Genomic DNA, 16225 nt, shown 5'->3' with positions numbered 1-16225 from the left:
TAATCAAATTAATTCAGTGCTTGTGAAAGTATACCTAGGCTAACTATAAGCCTTCCACAACCATAAGACCCACTAATTGTAATATTTTAACAAAAGAGTTTAACCTGTTAATTTTTCATGAAAATGCAATTTTTGTAACAAATTTAACCAGAACCATGTACATCCACTAATACATTTATTGTAGCAGGCATTATAGAAAATTAACAATCGCTCAAGCACAAGCCCATGTGCTTCATATTTCAAGTCTAGGCAACTTGGATATGTTTGCTTGCTAACAAGGTAGAACAGTTCAAACTGTTATGAACACACCCTCTGGTCCGTCTCCAACTGTTTGAACAACAGCGCCTGTTCACTTTGTTTAGATGTTGAAATCAAGTGTCTTACCTGGATAAGAACTTATTTCTCAGAATGAGAATGAGTTGCCAATTCCTTATATGTGTATTTTGCTCAATGCACATTTATACACTAGACAGCTAGCACAAAGGTATGTGGCTAAAAACATCCTAGTGGTACATTTGAATTTTACCTTTATTTAACTAGGCAAGTCAGTTAAGAACAAATTCTTATTTTCATTGACGGCCTAGGAACTGCCTGTTCAGGAGCAGAACAACAGATTTGTACCTTGTCAGCTCAGGGGTTTGAACTTGCAACCTTCCGGTTACTAGTGCAATGCTCTAACCACTAGGCTACCCTGTACATGGTACCATAAAACCACATGCGGCAGAAACTGAGCATACATTTCCCAAAACATGCTCATTGATATTCTCGTTTTAGTAGGGTCTGCTCTGTTCTACATTTTGGTAGTTGAGACATAAAAAGGGCATTGTTAGAAAGGTCATCTATTACAGTAAAAACAATTCTGAGTGTTTCGGTGTCAATATGACCGATTCTGTTGGACCAAACCTCAAATGCAAATAGCGAGTTTAAACTGCATGTCGTGAGAGAGGAATTAATTATCTTTCGCATTTGTTGCGAGTGGCATGGGCTTGGTGTCTGTGAGAGTGGGAAGGTACACAGTGCACACAGCACAGCAGGAGCAAAGGAGACTAGACCAAAAAGACACAGAAAACTCATAAAAACAAACCTAGATTCTTATGAGACAATTGGAACATTGCGCTAAAACATTCATTTGAATTAATTCGATATGTCACCCAGCCCTATAAAAAAGCAGTAGTGGCCCTCAGTCCTCTGATCCTCATTACTGATTGGGTCACTAGTCTGCAGGCATTTCAACACAGTCGACTAACGTCATACCAACGTCATTTTTGGCAGTAGCTAGCTGCTACTGGAAACCACGTAGTTTAATTCCATTAAATAGAATTTGGGATTTTTTAAAAATAAATTCATGAATAGTTGGTAATACCAACTACGCATACATTTTTAAAAACATTTTACTGAATAAAACCATGGTGTTTTGGTCATATTAATGGCCTTCAGATAAGGACACGGATGCCAGTGACGTCCAGGATGGTTTTATAGTGAGTTTACTGACCTTTTATTCACAAAAAGTTGCATGCGAGAGAAAAACACGAGGATCGATTTAACAAAACAGAGCTAGAGTAAACATCCACCAGAATGAGATGTTTACACGTCTTGATCAAGTGCCAAAGACTATGTTTGTGCCGTATTTCTGGAGCCAACCATTTAAGGTTGTGATGCTGTTGACATGTGGACAATCTAGGATGGCTTTAGAACAGAGTAGTCCACACTATAATCATCATTTAATGTGCTGCCATTGTGTCTGTGCTGCCTATCGCGTTTATAATAGAAGAAATGTGGCGTCACGCAGAATTCCAATCAGTAGAAGTCTCGAGGTTCTGCTCGCCCGAGTTAGAATACGTCATGATAAGCTGTAGAACATACTATTTACTAAGAGAGTTTATCTATTTTTCCTAGCTGTCATTTTATCACCACAAACCGATGCTGGCACTAAGACTGCAGTCAACGAGCTGTATAGGGCCATAAGCAAACAAGAAAATGCTCATCCAGAGGCGGCGCTCCTAGTCTCCAGTGTTTTGAATGCAGGAAAACTGAAATCAATCTTACCTCATTTCTACCAGCCAGTCACCTTTGCAACCCGATGCGAGAGGAAAAAAAAAAACTCTAGACCACCTTTAATCTACACACAGAAATGCATACAAAGCTATCCATTTGGCAAATTTGACCATAACTCTATGCTCCTAATTCCTGCTTACAACCAAAAACTCAAACTAACTACCAGTGACATGCTCAATACGGAAGTGGTCAGATGAAGCGGATGCTAAGCTACAGGACTGTTTTCTTGCACAGACTGGAATATGTTCTGGGATTTATCTGATGGCATTGAGGAGTTTACCACATCAGTCACTAGCTTCATTAATAAGTGCATCGACAATGTCCCCCCACATGACCGTATGTCCATAACGAACCAGAAGCCATGAATTACAGGCAACATCCGCACAGAGCTAAAGGCTAGGAGCTGCCGCTTTCAAGGAGGACACAAATCTAGACACTTATAAGAAATTCCGTTACGCCCTCCGATAAACCATCAAAAAGGCAAAGCGTCAACACAGAACTAAGATTGAATTCTACTACACGGGCTCTGATGTTGTCGGATGTGGCAGGCCTTGAAAACTATCACAGATTACAAAAGGAAACCCATCCGCAAGCTGCCCAGTGACAAAAGCCAACCAGACAAGCTAAATGCCTTCTATGCTTGCATCGAGGCAAGCAACACTGAACCATGCATGAGAGCACCAGCCGTTCCGGATGACTGAGATCAAGCTCTCCGTAGTCGACGTGAGTAAGACATTTAAATGGGTTAACATTCACAAGGTGGCAGGGCCAGAATAATTACTAGGACGCATTCTCATAGCATGCACTGACCAGCTGGCAAATGTCCTCACTTACATTTTTCAACCTATCGCTGACCCAGTCTGTAATAACCTACATTTCAATCAGACCACCATAGTCCCTGTGCGCAATAATGCCAAGTTAACCTGTCTAAATGACTATCGCACCATATCACTCACATCTAGAGCCATAAAATGCTTTGAAAGAGTGGTCATGGCACACAACATCATCATCCCAGATACACTGTACCCACTCCAATTTGCATACCGCCCCAACAGATCCACAGATGATGCAATCTCTATTGCACTCCACACTGCCCTTTCCCACCTGGACAAGAGGAACACCTGTGAAAATGCTGTTCATTGACTACAGCTCAACGTTCAACACCATAGTGTCCTCAAAGCTCATCACGAAGCCAAGGACCCTGGAACTGGACACCTTCCTCTGCAACTAGATCCTGGACAAAGAAGCCACTTCTCTCCCGGAAAAACATCAGGGACAGACTGATATGCTGCAACAGGTACAGGAAATAGACTGCTGAGGACTGGGGTAAGGTCATATTCTCTGACGAATCCCCTTTCCGATTGTTTGGTGCATCTGGAAAAAAGCTTTCCGTAGAAGACAAGGTGAGCGCTACCATCAGTCCTGTGTCATGCCAACAGTAAAGCATTCTGAGGCCATTCATGTGTGGGGTTGCTTCTCAGCCAAGGGAGTGGGCTCACTCACAATGTTGCCTAAGAACATAGCCATGAATAAAGAATGGTACAACACATCCTTCGAGAGCAACTTCTCCCAACCATCCAGGAACAGTTTGATGACAAACAATGCCTTTTACAGCATGATGGCGCACCTTGCCATAAGGCAAAAGTGATAACTAAGTGGCTCGGGGAACAAAACATCGATATTTTGGGTCCATGGCCAGGAAACTCCCAAGACCTTAATCCCATTGAGAACTTGTGGTCAATCCTCAAGAGGCGGGTGGTCAAACAAAACCCCACAAATTCTGACAAACTCCAAGCATTGACTATGCAAGAATGGGCTGCCATCAATCGGGATGTGGCCCAGAAGTTAATTGACAGCATGCCAGGGCGGATTGCAGAGGTCTTGAATATGAACACTGCAAATATTGACTCTTTGCATCTACTTCATGTAATTGTCAATAAAAGCCTTTGACACTTATGAAATGCTTGTAATTATACAGTATTCCATAGAAACATCTGACAAAAATATCTAAAGACACTGAGGCAGCAGACTTTGTGAAAATTAATATTTGTGTCATTCTCAACTTTTGGCCACGACTGTACATCGTCATAACAGTTCATGAGAGAGGGGGGTTTCAAAAAAGGGAGATCACAATTCTGTTTGCACACTTGTTTACATGGACACGTGTCTGAATAAAACCTATTTGAAACAAGCCATTGCACTTCGTTATTATCATTCATGTTATTACTTATAAATATTAATCATCAAATTAAGAAATACCAGGTTGGAGAGGATGTCGCATTTTCATATTGACATGACAAAAATATGCCTACCTTGTCAACTTTTCTGCATATAATTTTTCATTTTTTTTAAATACAGTCCTATTTCATTCAAACCAAGTCTGATGGATTCTTTCCCACTTTTGCAGAACTATTAGCATAATGTCACAAACCCTGATGCTGTGGTCATTCGAAGGCCGTGGCATTGGCATGTGTTCTACAAAGAGGACGCCGTAATGAGAGAAATAATATAGCCTAAGCTACTGAAAATCTGCATTTTACAAGATACAAATCATGACAGGAGCGTTTGATTGTTATTTACATTTTTAAATGTAACTTTTATTTAACTAGGCAAGTCAATTGCGTGTGCTCACTGCTCAATGATTGTCTATATTGTAATTGTTTTTAATAACCTGCCCAGGGATTCCGGTTGAAAATTAGCCGGCTGGCTAAAACCGGCACTCTTACTGAAAAGTTAATTAATGTCCACAGTCCCTGTAAAAATAAAATAAACTCAAACTCAATTAATAAATTCTTATTTACAATGACGGACTACACCGGCCAAATTCGGACGACACTGGGACACGTGTTTGCCGCCTATGGGACACCCAATCACGGCCGATAGTGATAAAACCTGGATTCGAACCAGGGTCTCTGTAGTGACCTCTCTAGCACTGAGATTTTTGAAATCTGATATGTTGGCTGGATTAACAAGAAGTTAAGCTTTATTTTTATGTTTTGCACTTGTGATTTCATTAATTAAATATTTATAGTCATTTAATTTGAATTAGGCGCTGTGCCATTTCACCGGATGTTGTCAAATCGATCCTGCTAAAGGGATTCGATCCCTAAGAAGTTTTAACAACATGGGCATCCATAAAAGTGCATTGTGGGCCGACACTGTATAGCCTAGGCTACTATTCTACTTTGTGGAGATTCGTCCAGGATCGGGCCTGATCAGCGTTGATTAGTCTATAAATTAAGAAAATATTCTGTATGAAATTATACCATGCCCGGTTGGAGAGAATTTGCACATTGTCCATTTGACACAACATTAGCGCATTATAGGCCTCAGAGCCAGAACAACCTTGACTGCAGACAAATCCAACCTTTTTTTTTTTTAAAGAATACCAATTTATTTATTTACTAGCAAGCAATGAAAATGTGCATTGGATAAAATAAATATTTTTGTACTGAAGCGCCATAGCCTATAGGGCTCTACACCCCCCTGCCATAGGCTGCTGGAACATCAAAGGACCGTTGGAAAGAGGAGGAGATGTAGAACGTTTAATAGACTAATTTAGCTAAACAATTGATTATAATCATTAGTGAAAAATCCTGCTATTAGGTCAAATGTATATCTACATGAAAATAAAGTAAAACATTTTTTTGTTCATCCTAAAATGAATGTAGGCCAATTTAAACAGTTTTGACGGTTATTTTATACAATTATCGTCACAGCCCTAGTTAGTCTACACCTGTTTACAAAGCATTTGACGGATAAGATGTGATTAGTTTCTTAGAATACAATGGATTTCTATGCTTTTAAGAGTTAGAATTTGGGATGGATGCCATGTTGACGCCAAACCAGAATGGTATTATGGAATGTTTGTGAAAAGGAAAGCCAGTTGTTTGTGTACTATGCAGACATATTGCACTTATTGTTCAGATATTGCAGGGTAATAGGCATAAAACTGCAAACAAATGTTAGAACCATAGAATTATGGGAATTAAGGGCTTTCCACCCGCTCACTATGCCTTTGAAACTCCCTGACAATCTCAGGACTGGTCAACATGTTGGGGAATTTAAAGCAGGCCTTTAAGACTAATCTCTATGGGCTGGCTTACCCTTCTATCCAATTGTTGCTTTCATGATATGATTATATTTTATTTTAACATTTCAGTTCTTTATATTATCAAGTTGATTTATTTTGTACAAGAATAATCTAAAAGTGTATAGTAAAAAATGCTTTACAAAAGATGATACATTATTAATATAGCTAAAATCTTTATAGTAATTATATTTCCATGGTTACAACCAGTGCTTGACTTGGGCAGGAGTTATGGCACATCAAATGTTCTACTGCTCAAGTTCCTGCACGTCTTATAGAATATTAGCATAAACGTATTGCAGAGTTCACCTAAACATAAACAGTACCTGTACTCAAAAATAAGTACCAGCACCATCAAGCCCAGCACTGGTTTGAGCTATGTTGGTTGGTTCTAGCTACCTATTCTATTTCTATGGTCTTTTGTCTGTACTAATAAATCGCCATTGAAAATCTAGCCTTACGTTAGTTTGACGTCAAACACTTGGCAACAGACTCACCTATTGGACTTTGCCCAGGTGCATTGGGTTGCTCCAAATCCTGGAGTCACTTGTCTCTCACCCAAGTAAACTCTTCCTCCAGGGAATTCAGAAATGTACCCAACGCCCGCGGACCTCGGGTGGGAAGGATATCCAGCAGTCTCAACGTCTTCTTTTTGTTCTTTTTTGGGACTGAATCTCGTCCACCTGGCTCTTTAAAATGTTCTCCTGGTACAGGAATTGAACTATGGTGTCATCAATTCAAATTTGGTTGGACAGGTCCAGCCGGTGTTTCCTGAGTATATCTTTGTGCCTCAGGTCCATAGTTGTCATGAAATAACTAGCTAGTCGTACACAATGTCTACAAACATATATTTCGTCAAATGAACCCACCATAGCCAATATTTATTGGCTAAAATTAGCTAGCTACGTTAGCTAGATCGCCTTCATGTGAAGTTGGTTTGCTGCTAACGTTAACTGCAGCATATACGCAAAGATTTCTTATTTTTTTTGTCTCAGCGTGAACAAAAAACTAACCTTATTCCATGATTAATTTCATGTCAACTGTCATTCCTCTTGTTTTACAATAACTTTAGGCAGCCTCATCTGCTGAGTTCCTCTTCTTTGGGATTGGGTTGGCGGATCACACCCAACTTTTACGACGCGTACAGCGCCAATTATTGTTCTGGAGTGTGAGGACCGTCACGGGCTAACTACATAAAATTAGCTTCATTAGTCCTGTTCCTTTAAGAAAGTAACAGAACCCTAGACACCACTCCCCCCCCCCCCACTACACCACTCATACCCCGACCCCGTCCAGCCTCTCTAACCATGTCACATAATCTCTCCCTATCTACTCCACACATCATCCTCTCACCTAAATCCTCTCTCTCTACCTCTTCCTTTACTAACCCATGCACAAGATAAAATTGCCCCCCATTACCGGGTGATGATTACCCACTAGCATCCCGCTCCATTTGCCAAAAATCAAGGATTGTTCTCAGACCCAGTAGATTTCTCAGAAAAATGCTTTCTGCTACTGTCTGGCCACAAAATCAGTCCATATTGAGTGTTCAGGTAGTGTTACCAAACAGGCAGGTTTCCCAACCTGCTAAATTTAAACCTTTCTCCTCGCTTACTGGGGTTAATGTGGTTTGGGACCGGGGAAGGTGACAACCTGCAGGTACTGCAGCAATCATCACTACACTACCGGCCTTTCCATCATGCGACCACTACAGAACAAACAGTCCCTATAGAAAGTGTAAGCATGGGCGCAGGGCTTAAATTCTCATTCTGCTCCACATGCAGAATACGATCTAATACCCAGCCTGATCTCATCAAACGAGTGCTAGCTAGGACGGCCAGAGCTAAGCAGGCTGCAGCCACTGTGCCCCACACAGTGTGTTCTGAGGGTAAGCCACTGTACTGTGAGCAAGGATGGATCCAACATGCACTACATAAAGCTGAACAAAGCTGCAGGTGGAAATTGAACATATAGCCTACTGAAGCATACATTTAGTTGGAAATTGCTTCAATTCAGTCTACTCCAATCGGCACCTTTGAACAGCATTTTGTATCTGCTGCTAAGTGGAATATTTCAGGACAACTCAACAATACAGAACATTAATTTACAGAACTATATTCTGTGGAACAGACATGAGTCTGTCTTGCATCAAATTCTAGCCGCTCCATTTATCTGCCTCAGCCAAGTCTAAACGGTGCATCCTGCTGTAGAAGCCGCAGGAATGCAACCAACTTACCCACAGAGACCAGCGCTGTGTGTGCCAGCGCTGTTGCGAGCCAAGCCAGGTCTCAGTAGCAGGAATCGATTGTTTTAGTGGCCGATGGGCTGGTTCTATTATGTTTAATTTCAAACAAAAACAATAGACTGGGACCCATCCCTGTGCCCCCTCAACATTGACCCAACCTCTTGCCCCAGAGCCTACAGCTGAATTTAAACTGAAAATAACCTTCACACAGAGAAGACTCACTGCTAAGTTTTATTTCTGGTTTCCTCACAGAGAAAGTAAAACACTTGTATTTAAGCACCATACAAAAACAGTAAATGTCATGATCATGTATCAAGAGTGATTTCTGGAATATTCTGCGAGAAGTGTTCACACTGAACCTTCTGTAAATTGAGAATGACTCAAACAATACACAGGAGCGCCATGACACCCCTGCACTATTGCCTCCCAAATCACAGAATTGAGGCTGATAAAACATGCTTTATTTGTAACTTTTATATAGGAAACAGTAGAACAATCAATAAATACTTGCAATATGTTGATTCAAATAAGATTCACGTTGATCCAATGAAAACCCCTGGGCGAACATCCAATATGCGCTTGGAAAGGTAATTCCTTATAACACAGCCATAATAGCTAGACATTAGATACAGCCTGTGTCTAATCAAGGTCTAGTTCTGAGGTGTGAGCATTGACTTGCTCAATGGCATTTTCTATTGAAGGAAAATGCAGTGATGAAGTAGATGTTTCAGAGAAGTGATGCGTAGTGGGAGCAACATCCAGGATTGAGAACTTCCTGAAATCAATTATTTTTAACCTCTTAGCAAGAGGAGACAGTGAGAGAGATACCAACATCAGATTTGAAGCCTGTAAATTGCTTGTGCTTTATCAAAACAAAAATCTGAACTGAGTGAACAAAAATGTAAAAAAAGATCAGTGTTGGGGAAGCTACACTGAAAATAGTTTACCAAGTTACCAATTACTTTGCACTGGAAGAAGCTACATTTATAGCTTACTTAATTAAAGTGATTGTGAAAAATGTGTTCAGTACATCCAAACTGCTACGTGAAAAATCAACCTGGACTCAATTATTTAGCCCTATTAAACACCAAAACGTTTTCAAGTGACAATTAAGTAGGTCTGATGCCAAAAAAGTAGTTCTGGCCAATTTAACAAAAATAAATAACGGGTTGTGTGTAGTTCCAGTAGTTTGCTACACGCAAAAAAGTAATACTGAAAATACTACCAAGATTTATTTGAAACTACTGAAAATTTTAGTTAAATGACTAGTTCCAACATGTAGTTCGACACCCCAGCACCGCACCTTCTTATAATTACAGTACAAAAAAAAAAAATGTAAAAAAAGAGAATATTAACAAACATAATTCAGAATGAAAGTGGATACCGTGTCAGATGCTCATGTCTCAGACATGAGGCAGATTATGAAAAGTAACAAAGCTTTGAAACAAGAAAAAAAAAAAGTGTGCTAACTGCCACCCCTCCTGGGTCTCGTTCAGAAGAGTCTGAAACCCTGTTACCTGAGCTGGTCTGCAGGCAGGGTATACCACCATTTGAACAAAAATTTGCACCAGTTTCAGAGATTATGAACATGACCTGGGTCTGAAATCAACCCTTAGCTCCAACTCCTAAGCCCTTTTTGATGAACAACTGTAGCTCTAAATGAACTGGAAGGGTGTAGTAATATGGGAGAAATTCCACCTAGCTTCCTGAGGATTAGATGACTGACTTGGCGCTAACCATATTGCTCAACATCAATCCTTCCAGAAGGACAGGGGCCATCAAGCCATGTCTAGTGGTTGGGGCTAAAGGTAGACTTCAGACTGGGTGATAGCCACTACACGGCAGGTGCAGGCTCTCTACCCCAAACCACATCTGGGATTCGTAGTCCTACTATACATTGTAACTGTAGTCCGTCAGGTAGATTTTTAGCCTGTTGGGTAAAGGCAGCTCCTGCACCTGCCTGGTGGCGTTGTTGATGGCGATACGGGACAGGTGCTGTAGAGATGGCGTGGCAGTGTACACAGGCTTGGTCAGGAGCAGCTGAACCGTCCCATTGGGTGGGGCCAGGGACTGCAATGCCCCTGACGACGGCCTTTTACTGGTAGTCCTGGACAGCTGCACGTAGTGTTCCACCAGGTGCACCACACTGTCAAACTGCTTGAGCTTGGGCCTGATCAGCACCACCGAATCCAGTTTAAACTTGCCCTCCTTGTACTCGATGCGCAAGTTGGTGGGGCCGGCAGAGGTCATGGCAGAGATGGTGAACAGGTAGTCCCTCTGGGAGCTATCTCGCAACAGGAAGGTGCCCTCCGATGCATCCTGGAGAATCTCTTTGGCTTCGTTGGCAGTCAGGCTGCCCCAGTACCAGCCTATTAGGAGAGAAACACATGCATTAGCACAAGGAGACAGGACAAAACACTGGGCTACTCAAACAAAACAAGATCCCTTTTAATGATAAGACGGTAATCCAAATCAAAAGGTCATACGCGAACATGTGCATTCAGAAACTATACAACTAAACCTGAATTTAAGCATTTAACCTAAAAAAAAAATATCCCTCTATCCTGTCCACAGGAATTTTAAAACAAATTCCACTGGGTTAACAGGTTAAATTCTCACAATTTATGCAGTGACTTTTGCAGTAAAATGTATGAGGGGAATCTCTGCCGTTAGCGTACACTGAAGCAGCAACTGTCTGCCATCTCCAACGTCACATCTGGAGGAAACCTGGCACCATCTTAAGGTGAAGCATGGTGGTGGCAGCATAATGCTGTGGGGATGTTTGATTGGCAGGGACTGGGAGACTAGTCAGGATTGAGGCAAAGTATAGAGAGATCCTTGATGAAAATCTGTTCCAGAGCACTCAGGACCTCAGACTGGGGCGAAGGGTCATCTTCCAACAGGAGAACAACCCTAAGCACACAGCCAAGACAACATAGGAGTGGCCCAGTTAGAACATCTGGAGAGACTTGGAAATAGCTGTGCTGCTCCCCATCCAACCTGACAAGAGCTTGAGAGGATCTGCAGAGAAGAATGGGAGGAACTCACAAACACAGGTGTGCCAGGCTTGTAGCCTCATAACCAAGAAGAATAGAGGCTGTAATCACTGTGCTTTAACAAGGGTCTGAATACTTATCACATGTACATATTTCAATTGATATATAAAAGGAAGAAGTTGCTTTGTCATTATGAGGTAGTGTGTGTAGATTGTTATTTTCATCAATTTTAGAATAAGGCTGTAATGTAACATCTTGAAAAAGTCAAAGGGGTCTGAATAGACAGTCAAAGGTTGACACATCTCAGTCAAGGGTCTTTATTTTTTAGTATATTGTAGAATAAGTGAAGACAACACTATGAAATAACACATGTGGAATCATGCAGTAACCAACAAGTGTTAAAACAAAATATATTTCAGATTCTTCAAAAGTACACACCCTTTGCCATGGGTGGGCCTGGGAGGACATTGGACCACCCACGGCTACGCCCCTGTCCAGTCATGTGAAATCCATAGATTAGGGCCTAATGAAATTTCAATTGACTGACTTCCTTAACTAACTCAATTAAAAATAGTTGTATATCCTTTTTTGTATAGAATTTGACAAACTACAGTAAATCAGCACCAAGTAATTTATTCCCATGTATAGAGAAACATGATCGTATACAAATGTTAACAAAGTTTGAAATTACGTTTTAGTCAAATATCCGTTTGGGCTTCTTAAGGTCAATTTGCAGTTAATATGTAATTATGTTTCTGGCCCCCGACCATCCACTAAAGAATGTTTTATAAAATCGTCTCGCAGCTGAATCTAGTTGATGATCCCCACTTTAGTGTATGTACTGTATTTACACTTGAGATATCGCTTTTCAACATTAAAAAGTTAACACGCAACTATGTCTTTCTTTATTACTGTGACTAAGGCAATACAAAGGGGAAGCTGTCCTATGTGCTTTGTTCAGAAAAATACAAATTCCACTTCATATTCATCACCAACATGTGAAAAGTACACTTATGTTTTCAATTAAAAAAAGTGTTTCCAATGACAAACCAATTAGTAAGCAATGTCTCCTAATAATTGGGGATGTCATTGAAAACACTGATCTGCCATCTTCACATATGTTGATGTTGCTGGAGATGAATATGAAGTTACATTTTTTATTTCCCTTTAATGGTAATACATGCCTCTTAAAATACTTTTTTCTTTGAATAGCCAACATGTCTACCTAGTAAATGAACACCTCCATTTTAAGATCACAGCATAGGAACAGCTTTTTGTGAATCTCTTAAAAATAATGATCCGCTCCACAGCATTCCCATAATGGGAATTCTATAAATGCATTAACAGCATTTGAAGTGAAACATAGGTTCATTAGAAAGTAAATGAACACAATGCTTGTGACTTAATTAAGAAAAAGGTACATAAACGCTGAACATATGAATGAAGGCAAATTGTATTAATTCAGAAATGTTCTGAGAATTCTCATTGGAATGTGTCTAATTGTAAAAAAAGAAAGTCGTCAACTCACAACAGCCTATAACAAAACGTAATATACATTCTGCGACTTGAAAACAAAGTGAAGTGTCTAACAGTACCTCGTGCACGAATTACTACGAATTTCAAGACACTAAACAAGTTACTGTTCAGGATAAATAAGGGTGAAATGCATTCATTGTACGATGAAATACCAAGTGTGCCTTGTTTAGTCATTTTCAACCATGCATAATGAGTACAGACAGTGCGTACAGCGTGACCGCATGCATATCGTGCTAGATATGGGCACGAGCATGTAGATAAGGTTACTTTCAAACTAGTTTGCTTTACAATCACTCATTCTCCGGGCCATAGAGATGCATGACTTGAGTTTTATTACAAAAATATTTTGAAAGTTAGGCTCTCGTTGATTTGTAATTCATTAACGCTATTGACATCGTCATGCTCGTATGTATGGAACGGTACTAGTAAAACTGTACTAGAACGCTGAAAAAAGGAACATTAGTAATCATGTCGAAATGTGTGTGGATGTAATCTAAAACTATAAAATGAGGACATGCACTCACCTGTATTTTTAAGGTCTTTCATGGTCTGAGCGATGCGAGTCTCGTCGGAATCTACAACCCGTGACACGGTATCCGTTCTCTCGTTTTCGATGGTATCCGTGGATTCGGGTGAGTGGCAGGTCATTGGGGAACCACCCGAAATTGCCCAGCCGTAGGCCAAAAGTCATCCGACAAATGCAAAAATATTCCCCAGAAGACAGGCAGTTGCCCCACAGTCGCAAAACCAGTTTCTTTTGCAAGTTTCTTCTCGTATCTTATGTATCGTCCTGTAAATTAATAAATACAACACGTAAATTAATTCAGTTTAGTCACGGACATTCGTGCTAAATAACAGCTAACGTTACATTATAACATATCCGTTAGGTGCTTGACTCCAGCCACCCGAGTCATGGACTGTTCGCTCTGCTACCGTACCGCAAGCGGTAACAATGCACCATCAGGACCCTGAAGAGCTTCTACCCCCAAGCCAAATAGCTATCTGCATTGACCCACCTTTGCACTAACGCATCACAAACTGCTGCTAATGAGATGTATATATCTCTTGTTGACTACTAATTTTACCCCTACAGTAATCTACCTCAATTACCTCGTACAGCCTGCACATGAACTCGGTACTGGTACCCCTGTAACATGGAAATATAGCCGTGTGAGAACCCTAACCCCATAAAAGGCGTGTAGTAATTGAATTTCTAGCTGATATGAAAGATGTTTCCAAATCGTACAGCAAGTGACACGTTAACGTTCAGAACGGCGGGGTTCTAACTCCCCTGCCAGAATATACTTCAGTTGGCGCTAAAGGTAGTTGATGTATATGAATGAGTTACGTTTAAAAAACATAAAGCTTTTGCAAACACATGGCAAGTAAGGGAGCACGAAACAAAGTGGATACTGAAAAGCCTAATTCAGTGACTTGATAAGTCTTCAATAAAACAATGTGCAATAGGTTCGATGTTTACCGTTCACTTAAATGCTCGATTACAATTGCTGCGTGGAAGTTAAAGATTTGAAAACGTTTGTCCGCATTCAAATAAATAAAACAGATTACGGAACGTTCTGCGAAATCGAATACTTCTCCGAAATTGCAAAGGCAGTTAAAACTCACTATATGCAGGGCAGGAGATACTGGAAACAGAAATCCCAATCAGCCTTGTTCGGTGTTTGCAGCTTGTCTATTGTAGCAATGTTTATTTGATTTTGTGTAGGCTACATTAAAGCCTACATTGTGGTCGTGTAAATGTGCAACGTTTTTAAATAACCACTGTTCTACAGCCAATAAAGCACGTGCCATCGACTATTGCGTATGTTCACAACACATTACTAAATTTACAGTTTAGCTATCTAATGCTGACTAGCTAGTTTACAAAGTAAATGTACTATGAACAGAGTTACATGAATGAAATCTCACCTGTTTGCTTGTGGATCCAGCACCAAACGACTACCGATTGTAATTCAAATACACTTCTCCCTAAAGAAAAAAGGGGACTAAGATGAATAAACAAAGCACAAAACCGCTCGTTAGCTATACACTTCCATGGAACAGCTAGCTAGTTTAGCCATGTCGATCACACTGACAGATTACATAGCTAGGGATTTCCATGTCGTATTATTTATGTTCTGGCGGGCTAATCAATCAGTTGTCATTTTGGCGATGGCAAACAAACTCAGAATATTTTTCCAACCCGTGGTGCAAAACAGGCAATGACAACGTCTCGCGACCGAGGCAAATCGGCACGACTCGCTCACTGCTGGTAATGTTCAGATTTAAAACACCATACAGAAAGTCACCAAACCACGCTTGTCTTGTTTTTGGTACAGATCCCAATGACAGTCTTTTCCGCGGCGTTGAATCCCTTTCCTTCGGTATGTGTTTTTAATAACCAAATCCCCATTAAACCCACAGCTACACACAAAATACCGATTTCCAAGAACTTTCCAGGAATCGCGTCACGTGGTGTAGAGCGCAACCATTTTTAAGGTAGTGCCAACTGCCAAGCCAGCTGCACCTCATGAATACAATTGCGTGCGTGCGTGTGTGTGCGCGCGCACGTGTATGAGAGCGAATGGAAGAAAGAGAGCGAGTGGGAGAGCGGGAGAGAGATACCAAATTCCAAGAAAATCCTTTCGAAGAAACCTGCATTTTCATGGAAACCATGAAGTGTCCCGTTCTAAACCCTAACCCGCCTGTTGTTATAGGCTACAATAAACACGCAAATCCAATTTTAAATGGGATTGTGCCCAAATAATTAGTCTAACTAACTTTTTAATTAACCACCTTATTTGTTTGCCTTTGAATATACCAAGTCTTTGTTGGGGACTCACACGTGCTGTTATGCAGGCATAACATTGATTAATGATGGTCATTAAAGATGTAGGGTCGTAGTCAAAATGGGCGCGCTGTCCGCTGGGACTGCCGCCCCAGAGGAGAGATGGATGGGGTGCGGACGCAGCAGGCAAGACGAGCAGGTTCAGGGCCTCAAATCACTTTACACAACAAGTGCATGCTATTTGATAAATTTATGACCTTACTTAGCAATTAGGCCTGGATCCCTGATAGACTTTGACAAATAGGCCTCCTGCTGGCTTCATCGTCAAACATGCAATAGGCCTAGGGAGAAGATGCAATGCAATAGGTCTAAAAGGAGAATATCACTCACATAGACTGTTATAAAGGCCCCGAAGGGCATCACTATATGTGTGTCGGAAAAGGTATTATGGTTCTGTGGACAATGCTTGGGCATCATAGGCTAGTCTAGCCTATCACTATCACATGGGGGTATGC

General features: G+C 40.9%; 1 protein-coding gene and 1 pseudogene across 4 annotated transcripts; both read right to left on the bottom strand.

Annotated features, from left to right (window-relative positions):
- Positions 1–7298, bottom strand: part of LOC135515098 (death domain-containing protein CRADD-like) — a 30693-nt pseudogene extending 23395 nt beyond the window's left edge.
- A 1310-nt stretch (positions 7299–8608) lies between these two features.
- On the bottom strand, positions 8609–15420 carry LOC135514874 (suppressor of cytokine signaling 2-like). Of its 4 annotated transcripts, none has more exons than XM_064938546.1 (4): positions 15232–15420; positions 14852–14911; positions 13447–13712; positions 8609–10759 (listed from the first exon to the last, which is right to left on the bottom strand). In XM_064938546.1, the coding sequence occupies exons 3-4, from the start codon at positions 13568–13570 to the stop codon at positions 10281–10283; spliced, it is 603 nt and encodes a 200-aa protein (XP_064794618.1). In that variant the 5' UTR covers positions 13571–13712; positions 14852–14911; positions 15232–15420; the 3' UTR covers positions 8609–10280. The 4 variants fall into 4 exon arrangements, with proteins under 4 accessions (XP_064794618.1, XP_064794619.1, XP_064794617.1 ...); XM_064938547.1 differs by having other exon boundaries at positions 15237–15420; XM_064938545.1 differs by having other exon boundaries at positions 14852–15420.
- Between the last annotated feature and the right edge of the window lie 805 nt (positions 15421–16225).

Source organism: Oncorhynchus masou, chromosome 26 (genome assembly GCF_036934945.1).
Source record: "Oncorhynchus masou masou isolate Uvic2021 chromosome 26, UVic_Omas_1.1, whole genome shotgun sequence".
Classification (NCBI taxonomy): domain Eukaryota; kingdom Metazoa; phylum Chordata; class Actinopteri; order Salmoniformes; family Salmonidae; genus Oncorhynchus; species Oncorhynchus masou.
Note: the sequence above shows the minus strand (reverse complement) of the source record. Positions and strands in the feature narration are given on the sequence as shown.